The sequence below is a fragment of the Scylla paramamosain genome, chromosome 15 (genome assembly GCF_035594125.1).
Source record: "Scylla paramamosain isolate STU-SP2022 chromosome 15, ASM3559412v1, whole genome shotgun sequence".
Taxonomy (NCBI): domain Eukaryota; kingdom Metazoa; phylum Arthropoda; class Malacostraca; order Decapoda; family Portunidae; genus Scylla; species Scylla paramamosain.
This window is the reverse complement of record NC_087165.1, coordinates 10,160,231-10,174,140: the sequence shown is the minus strand read 5'-3', so window position 1 is coordinate 10,174,140 and position 13,910 is coordinate 10,160,231. Positions and strand designations below refer to the sequence as shown.

The following is a 13,910-nucleotide window of genomic DNA, read 5'->3' as shown; positions in this document are numbered from 1 at the left end:
TTGGCAGCGTGTTTGTGTGAACGCCCGGGAGATAGGGGGAAATATTACTGTTTATTGAAAAATCTATACTAGAAGGGCGTTCGCGAAACAAAGCACGTTATTTTCCTTGTTGTCATCGTCATCATTCCTCCTCCTCCTCCTCCTCCCTCATCACATGTTGGTATGTGTTTCTGTCGTCTTAAGATCCATCATCCAACCTAAGAAAGTATGTGTGTGTGTGTGTGTGTGTGTGGTTACGATCCTGTCCCCGAGACAACACCGATAAACTACACTTGACGCCTTCTCGAAGCTTCAAGAACACCGATGAACTACGGCTGGTCTCACTCGTGTGGTCGACACATTCCCGAAGTCATCGAAGCCTTGAGATCAAGAAGCCGGGGCCAAAAAAAAAAAAAAAAAAAAAAAACTGGGAAGGCAGGCAAGACAGTGACACCACGCCGAGTGTGTTCCCCACCACAGGCCTCCTGGACTGCCCATGCCACCGTCACCGCTACGTCGGGTGTTCTCCGCTGCTTGGCACACACGTATCGTATTCATTCATTTGTCTTTACATGTCTCTCTCCTCCCCCCGGGTAGCCTTTTGTAGGTAATTAGGTTATTGCGTTAGGATGCGTGTACGTTTGCTTTATGGGCATTGCTTGTTCTGTTTTCATGGTTCATAGGTCTTTATTGTTAGAGTATTGGGTCAAATTCTGGATTTTTCTCTGTAAGAGGGTCACTAGCCAAGGGAAACAAAAAGGGGAAAAAATATCCTACAGAGGCGCCAGTCCCGAAAGAGAAGTCAGGAGAATCATCGAAAATTGAAGAATAAGTGTCTTGAAACCTCTCTCTTGAAATTCAAGAGTTCGAGTCATAAGGAGGAGGAAATACAGAAGCAGGCAAGGAGCTCCAGAGTAACTTGTACACTGTGTTCTTAGGACCTCCCAGTTCGTAATAGTGTATGTGTGTGTGTGTGTGTGTGTGTGTGTGTGTGTGTGTGTGTGTGTACGCAGTCAAGTCACCGTCGCTAAGTCACTGACATTGATTTGTATACTAAGTTTGGCAGTTTGCTGAGTGAGAGCTCTCTGACACACAGACTAATAGATAGATAGTCGTACAGCTAACACGTAATGCAGACACCGTGGCATAATGCTTACAGTAATTTTACCATTGCAGTTTTATCTGTGTAAGTAAACTTTTCATTCCCTTCAGGTCAGCCAAAGGTTCTTATTCTGAAACCCTTTGCTCTCTCATCATGACTGTTTTCGATTAGCCTGGTTCTCGAGAGTGTTTCTCCTGTTAATAAGACAGAAATCTTGTTAAAAACCCGTGTAACTTCAAGTAGAGCTTTTTGAATGTAGTGGAAGTGCGGCGCTTAAGTGTATGGTCCAAACAGAAGCCCTAGAAATTCAGTTCAGCACGTCACTAGTCTGAACGTCTCTTCAGACACATCGGAGCAAATTAATTTCTTTATATGTTGGGCGAGCGTTCCGTAGAAGATCAGTGCACTTGATACCTTCCTAAAAGATAATTATGTGAAACGGTAAACATTCTACATTAGTGTCATCATCCCGCGTGCTGCAATGGTGGTTTATGAAATTTTTTAGACTTGACCTTAGGAACTCTTGAGGATTCTAATGATTAACAAGAATGGAAAGTACTTATGAATGGCATGAACTTTTTAACTGGTTATAAATTACAGAATATATACACCGTGAAGTCAAAGTTTACAGTAGTTTAAGTAGTAATGCTGAAACCTGACCATTCTCTCCCCCCATGTCCGTCCTCTCTCTCTGCATTGTATCCCTAACCAGTGCACGAAAGGTCAAACCGAAGGTCAAAGAGAGAGAGAGAGAGAGAGAGAGAGAGAGAGAGAGAGAGAGAGAGAGAGAGAGAGAGAGAGATACAACGAGCGGGAATGAAAGACAATATAACATTTTTTTTTTTCTCTCTCTCTCTCTCTCTCTCTCTCTCTCTCTCTCTCTCTCTCTCTCTCTCTCTCTCTCTCTCTCTCTCTCTCTCTCTCTCTCATGCAATACATAGACTCCTTTTTTTGTTGTTTTGCGTGGGCGAGGCTGTATAGTGATTCTTTTCAATGGTTTCCTGTTTTTCCTTCTTTTTTTTTATGTTGATGTTATTGTCATTGATGTAGTGCATGGAGTTTGTCTGTGTTGTTGTTGTTGCTGTTGCTGTTGCTGCTGCCGATGCTGATGCTGTTACTGTTGTTAATTTGACTGTCTGTCTTTAATAATAATAAAATAATAATGATCGGTTTATAAATCTTGCAGCCTTATAGCTGAAAATCCACGTGTTACATACTTAAATACTAACATACATTACTATCATACGTACTACATCTTAAGTATACATCTAAACCTGTGGAAATATCTTACAATTTGATACTGTGGCTGCCAGATGACGCTGGTCAACCTAGTAGACTACTTCCTGGGCCATCCCGTGTGTATTTTTGTATTCAGACTTTAGCAGCGGGTCACAACTCCCGACTTACACCAGGTACCTAAACACTGCTAGGTGAACAGGGGCTACACGAGGCCTCCCATGTGTGAATCGGGCGCGCTACCCACTGCCCCCACCTCCCCCCCACCTCTCTCTCTCTCTCTCTCTCTCTCTCTCTCTCTCTCTCTCTCTCTCTCTCTCTCTCTCTCTCTCTCTCTCTCATATGCGACATCCCTTCCGAACACCGAATATTGCTTTGTACTCTGGAATAATTTTCTCGATCATGGCAGTCTGCTTTTCCACCAATATGTCGCGCATGGGGCTCGAAATCTGCTTCTTGATGCCCGGCCGATGCACCACGAACGCGTTGTCCAAGATGTGAAACTCGTAGTCCAGTAAGCACAGGAAGAACATCTGAGATCCAAAAATTCGTGTTAGTTCACCTATAGGCAATGCTGTGAATAACTTCTAGAAGTCGTATATGATCGTGTGAGTGTATGTCTATGTAAATAATACAAATTACGTAACGTTATAAAACCTCTCTTAGAGATTTAAGGACGCAACAAGATCGTGCATCATAGAAGCACGACACAGCTTCATCATATGACCCACTTGTCCACTCTATCTGCAGATAGATAATATAAGTCTGTGAGCTACTTGTCAACACTGCATCAGGATCTCTTCTAGGCTGACTTGTGGCCAATGGAACGACAGTAACGTGCTAAAATAAAGTAGCCCACACATCACCAAAGAAGGAGAAGTGCTGCCAGTATGAAGAAGAGGACAAAGAAAATACGGACATGTACTCGTACGTATAAATAAATGAAGGAAACCATCTGGATACTAAGACAAAGAAAATAGCAACGAGAATAATTATGATTACACATCTAACCATTCTAACACACACACACACACACACACACAACAACAACAACAACAATGACAAACAGGTGTTTTTCTAGTTATATAACTATGTTCATCAAACACTTGAGACAGAAATTACTCCAGAAATGTTTATAATCTATACATGCTTAGATAAGTTAGAAACACACATGGAATACAAGTCCTTATCACCTTCCCTTAACTGCCCACACTTTGCCCCTCGTACAGAAACGGTCATAAGATTATTAATCAGTCGCACTTAGTTCAACAATGATTAACATTTTCTCTCCGTTCCCTCAAATTTAAATCCCCATATAGAATAATAATCTTGCAAAAACTCTGGCAAGTAGTGGATTTTTTTCAGTAGATCAGGACTTCAAAGTAAGGGACAAAAAAAAAAAAAAGTGGAAGTAAATGTTTGTAGCTTATTTGATTTCTAACAATGGCCTCACCTATAACTACTGATAGTATTACTTGTTATTTACTTCCATCTCAACCTCTTAGCCTGCACTTGCCAGACAAACCTGAACCATCCTGTCAGTCATGCCTTCCCAGGAGAGCCGCTCATCGTACACGGGTTCCTTGTTGGTGCCCACGTATCTCGGTTCCCATATATCGAATGGCGGATAACGCTTGCCCACGTGGAAAGCACTCAGCCCAGGCTTAATGGGATCTTTGAGCCATTCCTGAGTTAGTGAAGTTACGGATGAGAGAGAGAGAGAGAGAGAGAGAGAGAGAGAGAGAGAGAGAGAGAGAGAGAGAGAAGAGAAGAGAAGAGAACAGAGAGATCGCAATCTGTTTAACTTTTTCCATATTTTTTTCATAAACCAATTTCAAATGAGAAACTTTGCAGAAATTCCAAAGACTTAAGTAAAAAAAAAAATAAAGATGATAAGAGAAAGCCAAGACCTCATCCTCACTTTGAGCACGAGAACATTATAATATAAGAGACCCATGAAATTTTAACTAACTCTACATAAAAAATATAATTGTATACTTGATGTGAAAAAATCGACAGAAAATATATATGAAAAGAAAGGAAAAAACCCAGGCCCATGACTCACTTGGTATCTGGGAATAATGTGACAATTTGCACAGATGTGTTTGTGGAATGTAATCGCATGCCTCCTGTTTAACAGCCTGACCAGTTCTTTCTTCGTTTCGGGCACTGCAGCACCTTTCTGCACCTCGAAGACAGGCAAAACGAACACCCGAGGATTGGTGGTGTTGGAAATGTCCGGACGCTTCAACATGCGAAAGAACTCTGGAAAGTGGGCAAATAAATTAATATGCAGCGAATGTGAATGGAGCAGAACAACAGCAACAACAACAACAACAACAAGGTAGACCTCAACAACCAAGATCAAGAAAAAAAAACTATCGTAATAGTTTATTATAAGTTATTTCATTAATTTATTTATTTTGACATTGACAGCTCATGGTTATACTAGCTTTGGACACTAGCCCAGGTTCGTATGCAGCACCGCGCAGCGTTCCACTCCCCATGCGGCATGACCTGATGCTGCACTTGACCCGGCCACGGGGGCAGTGAAGGCAGTCTTGTCCTTGGCTATAGGGCAACCGGACACGGCTGCGCGTTACCTCTCTGTACAGTACCGGTATTCATTTAATATACGGCAGCCTTTTACAATCGTGTTTCCTTTACCCCAGGGAAAACATGGTCTACATGATATTATAAACAACTAAAACAAAATTGTGGCAGCAATGGAATGGAGGGCGGCTTGGCGTTGCATTGTGTCGTACCTGTCTCCTCCTCCCACGTGCTGCCCGCTCTCGCCAGCTGCTTCGGTCTTATTCTTGTGCCTCGGGCTCCTGGCTACCTGCTGCCTGTTGCCTTGTGGCTTTCTGGAGGTTCCTCTGGCGTCGTGTTGGGCTGTTTTACCTCCGCCACACAGCCACGTGTGCGTTGCCTTCTCACCTTGGCCGCACTTCATCTCCTCCTGGCTCCTGCTTCAAGCCGCGGTGTTTTTTACGGACCATGAGGGCTTCCTGCCGCAGCCATCTGCCCTCGACGTCTCCTTCTACGGTGCCTTCTGCTGCTTTTGGGCCTCTGGTCAGCCTTGTTCTGCGTGTCTGCCCTTGTCAGCGTATACTATTCTGTCCCTGGCTGCTCCTGTCAGCTTATGTGTATCATGCCAGCAAGTATCGCCGCCGTCTTCCCTGCTGTCTACGGGTTTGGGCTATGATTTGGTATGATATTAGTGTTTTGCCAGTATAATGTTATTTTTTTTTTCAATTTATGCGGTAAAGAACGCTATATCCTCTTATTTTGAGTCCTTTCAGTGATGTCATAGTGTTTTCCTGGCCTGTGATTCGCTGTTCCGACTTTTAAAACTGTGTGAGCTTGTGCCGGTTTGGACCGCTGCACCCTCGTCCTGCATTCCATTCTCCCCACATGGCGCCACCTTCCTGTGACCTGACGCCAGCCTCTGGCTGCCCTGCCCGATCATGTGGACAGTAGGGTCAAGCCTCATCTCCCACTGCCTTTGTATACCACTTTGCTTATCACCTGCTGCCTCGGCCACGTGGGCTCCCAGTGAGGTCAAGAGCCCCAGCCGGCCATGCGGGCAGTCTCACACCGGTAATCCTCATCCAGCCAGCCTTGGCCTTGGACGTGCAACTCATAGCACTTATCTCTCCTTTGTACTATTTTGCTTATATTAATATATTAATATAATGCAGTAATTTTACAGTTCTGTTTTCCTGGCACATCTTTGGGCACGAATTCTACACGTTTGGGCTACAATCTAGAATCTCACTAGAAAATAATGATGGCAGCGTTGGGATGGTCTCAGCTTGACGTTCTGCAAGTGTTCCCTGTCTGCTTCTCCTGCCTCACTACTCAAGCCCTCCTGGTCACAGTCCTTGCCCACTACTTCAGTTTTCATCACCTCGTAGCTAAATGCTATTCTACCATGACTCTATAGTGCCTTCTTCAGCTGCTTCAGGGCCTCTGTCAAGCTTTCTCCTGCCTGCCTGCCCATCAGGCTGCGCTTCCGTATGACTACTCACTCTGCTGCTGTCCCTGTCGCTTCAAGACTTTAGATTCTTCAAACCGTCAAGTCTTCGCATCAAGACCGATGCATTGACTACTCATTGTGATACTTTCCCTGACGCTTGAAGACTTTGGACTCTTCAAGCAGTCAGTCCGCATCAAGACCGATGCATCGACTACTTTCGTGCTGCTGTTCCCGTCGCTTCAACAATTTGAACTTCTCAGCCAGCAGTCTTCACTTCAGTGCTGCTCATCAACTGCTTTAGTGCTGCTGCTCCTGTCGCTTCTTCAAGAATTTGGACTTCTCAGCCCTCAGTCTTCTCATCTGCTACAAGCTATGGTGTTTCTCCTGTCTCCTGTCCGTGCAGTCTGCCTGCTCGTGGTTTCCAGTACATATCAGCCACGGCCACACTCGATGAAGATTATATCGCCACCATGTGCGTTATTAGTGCAGTGTTATAATGTTTTTGCCAGGGCAGTGTTATTTTTACAATTAATTTAACACAGAAACGCCATATTCTCTTGTCTGATGCGACTATACGCTCAATTATATCCTTATGTTTTTTTTTCTGGCCTGTGATTCGCTGTAGTGACGTCACAGTTAATGTGAGATTTGTGATTGACCAATGTGTGCCCGCTGTTCTGACGTCATTGTTCTGTGAACCTTGTGGTTGGCTATAGTGCGTATATTACGTGTCTTATACACATAAGCACATCCATGGAATTGGACTTGCGTGTCACCCAGTGTGCTTGCATCAACCCATAATTTTATATAGGCATGAGGACGTGCCTAGAAGGATGACCGAACATTGTTCCGGCGTGGGACGCCGCATCCTCGCCCCGTATTCCATTCTCCTCACGTGGCACAGACTGCCTGTAACCTGACGCCAGCCTCTGGCTACCTTGCATGACCCCATGGACAGTGAGGTCAAGCCTCATCTCCCCCTGCCTTTGTCTATAACTGTGCTCATCACCTGCCCCGTCGGCCGCGTGGGCTCCCAATGAGGTCAAGAGCCCAACCGTGACCTGACCAGGCGGCCACGCGGACAGTCTTACCTCGGCATTCCTCGTCCAGCCAGCGTCGGGCTTGGATGTGAGGCTTGTAGCACTTATCTGTTCTATGTACTGTTTTGTTTATATTAATATACTGAATCAGTTTTTACAATTTTATTTCCCTGGCACACCTTTGGGTACCACTTCTGCACAAATATCTTAAATCTTACTAGAAAAAGCCTTGTTATTGGCCAGTTCGTGCTCGCTATTCTGACTTTATGGATTTGTGGGCCTTGTAACTGGCCAGTGTGTTCTCGTTGTTCTGACGTCACTGATGTGTGAGCCTTGTGATTGGCTAGAGCATACGTCACGTGTTCTTCCGCCTCAGTGATTCGTTTAGGAACAGTATTCTTTCGCGCCCAAATGGTCTGCTTTTCAATAGCTGAATACTAATACACATCTTTTACGTTCTTATTATTATCTTTGTGTCTTTGGTCAGTCAAAATACACACACACACACACACACACACACACACACACACACACGCATACATTTATCAGTTTTATTCTTATTGGATGTGACCTGCGTATCACCCAGTGTGCCTTGCGTAACCCCATATTATGCTTCTGTTAGGCATGAGTATTATACCGGCTTCGGACACCGCGCCCTTTTCGGATGCAGGACCTCGCGGCGTTTTACTCCTCATGTGACATCACCTGATGCTATGACCTGATGCTGGATGATACCCTGCCAGTGAAGCCGGTCTTGCCCTTGCCTCAGTGGCGAACCGATGCGACTATACGCTCTCTTTCCGTACAGTACAGCAACCAGTATTTATTTAATATACGGCAGCCTTCTACAGTCGTGCTTTTTTTACACTTGGAAAAAACATGGATTACATATAATCATCTAGAACACACCTTCTTTTGCAATACTAAGCTATTAAACTCAAAACACCTCCAAACTTTGGAAACAAGACTGATGCTTTGTCAAGCCGCGTCAACACCAGCAAAAACTTATTTTGGAAACAATATTTGCACACTGCAAACATTTGGGAAATATTTAGGAAACATTTGATAAACATTTGGGAAAATTTCGAAACACGCATTTATCCATCCGTACATCTATTCTTTCATTCGTTAATCAATCCATCCACTTATTCATCTATGCATTGATTCATCCTTTTATCCATCTATTCATCGATCCAATCATGCATCTATCAGTACATATATCCACACATCCATCCATCCATCCATCTACCCATCAATCTATCTATCCATACATCATGCATTCATCCATCCATCCACTCATTCATCCATCTTTCCTCTCTTCCATCCATCCTCTCTCTCTCTCTCTCTCTCTCTCTCTCTCTCTCTCTCTCTCTCTCTCTCTCTCTCTCTCTCTCTCTCTCTCTCTCTCTCTCTCTCTCTCCCCATCTCCCTAACTCCCCATCTCCCTATCTCTCCATCTCTCTCTCTCTCTCTCTCTCTCTCTCTCTCTCTCTCTCTCTCTCTCTCTCTCTCTCTCTCTCTCTCTCTCTCTCTCTCTCTCTCTCTCTCTCTCTCTCTCTCTCTCTCTCTCTCTCTCTCTCTCTCTCTCTCTCTCTCTCTCTCTCCCTCACCGGGGATGAAGTTGATGGACGGGTACAGCTCCACGTCTGATGGGAACACGAAGTAGGTCTGCGCTGCCAGCCTGGCGGTGTTCCTCGCCACATTCACGGGGTACAGTAGGTTATTCTGCTGTCTGTAAGTGGTGACGTTGATCCAGAGAGGCGGCTTCTGCTCACAGTTCGTCTCCATCTTGAGCAGCTCTTCCGTGGACGGGATCTGATGCAATGGGAAGAGGACGGGCGCATAAGAGGAAGGGTAAGATGTAGCTCAAACCAAATGATAAAGATAACATGGGAAAGGGAATAGGCAATGAAAAATGTCAACATAAAAGGAAATAATAAAAGTATTATAGAAAAAAAAATGTCATTCCCTCGCGTGCCCTTGAAGTCCACCTCACCTTCACGGGCGTGTGTTTGGCCTCGAAGAAGAAGTGGAAGGTGACGTACTTCTTGATGTCCTCAGCCCAGCAGTCACGAAGATACAGGATGGTGTTGATCGTGGCGTTGAAGTCATCACCAGGCGCATACATAGCCATACTCACGGGGCCCTGGTGAGGAGCGAGTGAGTGAATGAGTGAGGGAGTAAGTGAATGAATGGACGAGCGAAGTGTTACTATATTATTGTGAGTTATTAACGTCATCGTGCACTCAGAACACAAATCCACAAGATCTATAGAATTCTTCAAAAATTCTAAGGACGCACCTTCCAGCGGGACGTGATTGGTATAAGGTTGTCGAGGAAGGTGTAGTCACCATGGGTAGTGAACGTGATGGACTCGTCACACCGGAACGACATCACCGCCGGCAGGTAATTCTCCAAGACCCAGAAGTCGCCCCGTTGCTGGCAGAACGGTCGCAGCGGCATCGTGGTGCACTCCTTCAGGTCTGGGAACATTTTGCGCTCTAGGGAGTCCAGTGGCGGGTCAGGAGGATCAACCACAGGCGTCGCTTCTGGTTTTCCACTTTTGAAGTTCTCGAAGACACTGATGCTATTGTGCAGGTAGTGGATGGCGGCCGGGAGGGAGAAGTTTATGACGTCCCTGGCGGAGGACGAATGGTGGCTAGGCGTGGAGATCCATGTGAGGCCCAGGTACAGCACCAACATAACGTTGAACACCAGGAGGCCCCGCGTCAACGCCACGCGCAGCAACGTCATCAATGGCAGCACTCCTGGTAACGGAAGAGATAAAGTTAGCACACACACACACACACACACACACACACACACACACACATATTATTACTGATAAAATATAAAAACAACAAAATAGATATTATAGATACTGTGATTACAGTTTTTTTTTATATCCCTCGTCTGTCTCCATTCATTCAAATTACCATTTGAATGAATAAATCCTACAAAAGAGCCGAATCTTCAAATATTCAAATAATAACTCAACTAAAATTCATAAATCTTTAAGCACACTAATATGAAATTCAAGTTCGCTTCATTAAATTCCTTGATTTCATAACTTAAAATTTTGATTTGGAATTCCAAATAATTGCAAGTAAATCCCGAAAGACCAAAAAATTTAAAGGTGGCCAGTAATAAAAATTAGATTAGTCAAAACAGATAAGCAGCCAATGATTTGTAAAGTAACACAAAACAGTTAAGCAGCCAATGATTTGTAAAGTAACACAACACACTAAGCCTGAAGTAACAACATTGACACAAAGTTCAATAAAACTTACTTAAAAAAAAAAATATCTATGCCTTTCCTTTATCAAAATTCCCTCTTGAGAAAAAAAAAAGCATTATCATCACACACATATACACTTAAAAGAAAATCAAACATGGTCCAATGAAAAAGCAATCATCTATTTATGTACCAATACGCCATTAACAAAATAAACTCTACGTTAAATTCATAGGTGACACAGCAACCCTGAGAAACAATAAAATATCTGATATTATAGAAAAAAAAAAATAAATAAAATATATATATATATATATATATATATATATATATATATATATATATATATATATATATATATATATATATATATATATATATATATATATATATATATATATATATATATATGCTTACTGTACACAAGCCAGTCATTTGCTCTTCATTTTTCCGTAGGACATTTATATCCTCAAATTTTAAGGAAGCAAATCTTTAGCGCAGTTGAGCCGTACCAGTGTACATTCCAGCATTACATGGTGTTCCGTTTGCATGTGTCTGCATGTTTTGCATGTTTCTCTTCCTGAGGTACTCGGTTTCATCTCCCTTTTTCTATTTTTAGATTATGACACATCAATATCAGCCTGGTCCTGTTTGTGACAGAAATAGAACAAGCACGCACACACACACACCCACCCACCCACACACACACACACACACACACACACACACACACACAGTACAGAATATTGCAACAAGATACCAGCACATACAAACAGAAGATTAACAGGAGAAGAACGATGATGAGAAGTAAAATAACATGCTTTGTTTCGCTAACGCCCTACTTTATACAATCTTCAAAAGTAATATTTCCCACTATCTTCTAGGCGAACACACAAACACTCTGCCAAACAAAACAGCCACCACTGACCAACACTCAGCCCCATGCAGCAGCGACGATAGGGCACCCACTACTTCTTGAGACCCTAACCAATATTCACCTGATGAGTCAAGCAAACTTCTTGATGAGAATAGAGGGCGGTGATGTGTGAAGGAAACGATACTGAAGAGCAAAGGACGAGAGGGGCTGAAGACCAATCTTATCTCCGCGACGGTGAGAGAGCGAGTGATGGTTTACCTCACAGCTGTTGATCTGATGAATCTATCCGCCGCTCCGAGAAACACGCGGGAGTTGTATGTGCACCCTGCCGCCAGTGAAAGTGCTGGACATGATAAACAAACCTTTATTTCATAGCTCGGGAAAATTGTCCAGCTCAGTTGAAATCAGGGTTGGCATTGAAACCACCCCCAAAAAAAAAAAAAAAAAAAAAAAAAAAACAATAAAACCCACTAAAAAAAAAAAATCAACAACCTGCGTTTTTTTTTTTCTTTTTAACATTTAACAAATCAAAATTTAGTTCAATATCATATTCATAAATAAGATCTATTTATGTACATATACATAAAAATGTTAAAATAGTCAAGCTTGAGCCATTTATTTCCTGTACAGTACAAGTTAACACAGGCTTTGTCCAACCGGACCAACCTGTATCAGCATGACCTAAACAAGTGCCTATTCTCCATTAATAGAAAGTGTCCAAATCTTTCAAGATCTAACTCCCCTCGTGGCTTCTGGCACCTCGCCAAAAACATCTCCAATCACTTTGCTTCTTCATCTTTCCTTCCTTTATTTCAAGCTGATGGCACCACTGCCATCTAATTTATTTCTAAAGTTGAAATCTTCGCTCAAACCTTTGCTAAAAAATTTATCTTGGATGATTCACGGCTTGTTCCTCCCTCTCCTCAACCCTCTTACCATTTCATGCTAACCACTAAAATCCTTTACAGTGATGTTTTCCATGCTCTCACCGGCCTAAACCCTCGAAAGGCTTGTGGACCTGATGGGGTCCCTCCTATTGTTCTCCGAAACTATGCCTCCATGCTTGCACCTTGCCTAGTCAAACTCTTTCAACTGTCTATCAACATCTACCTTTCCTTGTTGCTGGAAATTTGCCTACATTCAGCCTATTCCTAAAAAGAGTGACCATTCTAATCCCTCAAACTACCGTCCTATTGCTTTAATTTCCTGCCTCTTTAAAGTTTTCAGTCTATCCTCAACGGGAAGATTCTGAAACATCTATCACTTCACAGCCTTCTATCTGATCGCCAGTATGGGTTCCGTCAAGGTTTCTCTACTGGTGACCTTCTGGCTTTTTTTACTGAGTCTTGGTCATCCTCTTTTAGGAATTTTAGTGAAACTTTTGCTGTTGACTTAGACATATCAAAAGCTTTTGATAGAGTGTAGCACGAAACTTTGATTTCCATACTATCTTCCTATGGCTTCTATCCTTCTCTCTGTAACTTCATCTCAAGTTTCCTTTCTGACCGTTCTATTACTGCTGTGATAGACAGTCACTGTCCTCCTAAATCTATTAACAGAGATGTTCCCCATGGTTCTATCCTGTCACCTACTCTCTTCCTATTATTCATTAATGATCTTCTAAACCAAACTTCTTGTCCTATCCACTCGAACGCTGATGAATACCACCATGCACTTTTCCACGTATTTTCCTAGACATCCAACCCTTCAGGAAGAAAACAGTTATGCTGTGAAGCCACAGAACGCCTGACTTCTGATCTCTCTAAAATTTCTGATTGGGGCAGAGCAAACTTAGTATTGTTCAATGCCTCAAAATTCAATTCCTCCATCTATGAACTTGACACAACCTTCAAGACAATTATCCCCACTCAACTGTCCCCCTCTTTACTCATAATCTAAACTGGAAACTTCACATCTCATCTCTTGCTAAAACAGTTTCTATGAAGTTAGGTGTTCTGAATCGTCTCCGCCAGTTTTTCTCACCTCCCCCAGCTGCTAACTCTGTACAGGGGTCTTATCCGTCCATGTATGGAGTATGATTCGTATGTATGTGGGGTTTCACTCATACTGCTTTTTTAGACGGAGTGGAATAAAAGAAAAAAAAAACTTTTCGTCAACTCTTATTCTTTAACTGACTGTCTTCAGCCTCTCTCTCGTCACCGCAATGATGCATCTCTTGCTACCTTCTACCGCTATTTTCATGCTAACTGCTCTTCTTATCTTGCTAACTAGATGTCTTCCCTCCTCCCGCGGCCTTACTGCACAAGACTCTTCTTTCTCTCACCCTTATTCTGTGCATCTCTTTGATGCAAGAGTTAACCAGTATTCTCAATTATTCATCACTTTCTCTGGTAAACTCTGAAACTCCCTACTTTCGTATTTTCATCTTCCTGTGACATGAGCTCTTTCATGAGGAAGGTTTCAAGATACTGTCCTGTAATTTACTGCCTGGGGACCGG

At 43.1% G+C, this 13,910-nt stretch overlaps 1 protein-coding gene across 1 annotated transcript; it reads right to left on the bottom strand.

Annotated features, from left to right (window-relative positions):
* Positions 1-1,912: 1,912 nt before the first annotated feature.
* LOC135107409 (beta-1,4-glucuronyltransferase 1-like) lies at positions 1,913-11,730 on the bottom strand. Its single transcript, XM_064017247.1, has 7 exons — positions 11,573-11,730; positions 9,641-10,107; positions 9,336-9,485; positions 8,950-9,154; positions 4,383-4,582; positions 3,843-4,004; positions 1,913-2,850 (listed from the first exon to the last, which is right to left on the bottom strand). The coding sequence occupies exons 2-7, from the start codon at positions 10,091-10,093 to the stop codon at positions 2,656-2,658; spliced, it is 1,365 nt and encodes a 454-aa protein (XP_063873317.1). The 5' UTR covers positions 10,094-10,107; positions 11,573-11,730; the 3' UTR covers positions 1,913-2,655.
* Between the last annotated feature and the right edge of the window lie 2,180 nt (positions 11,731-13,910).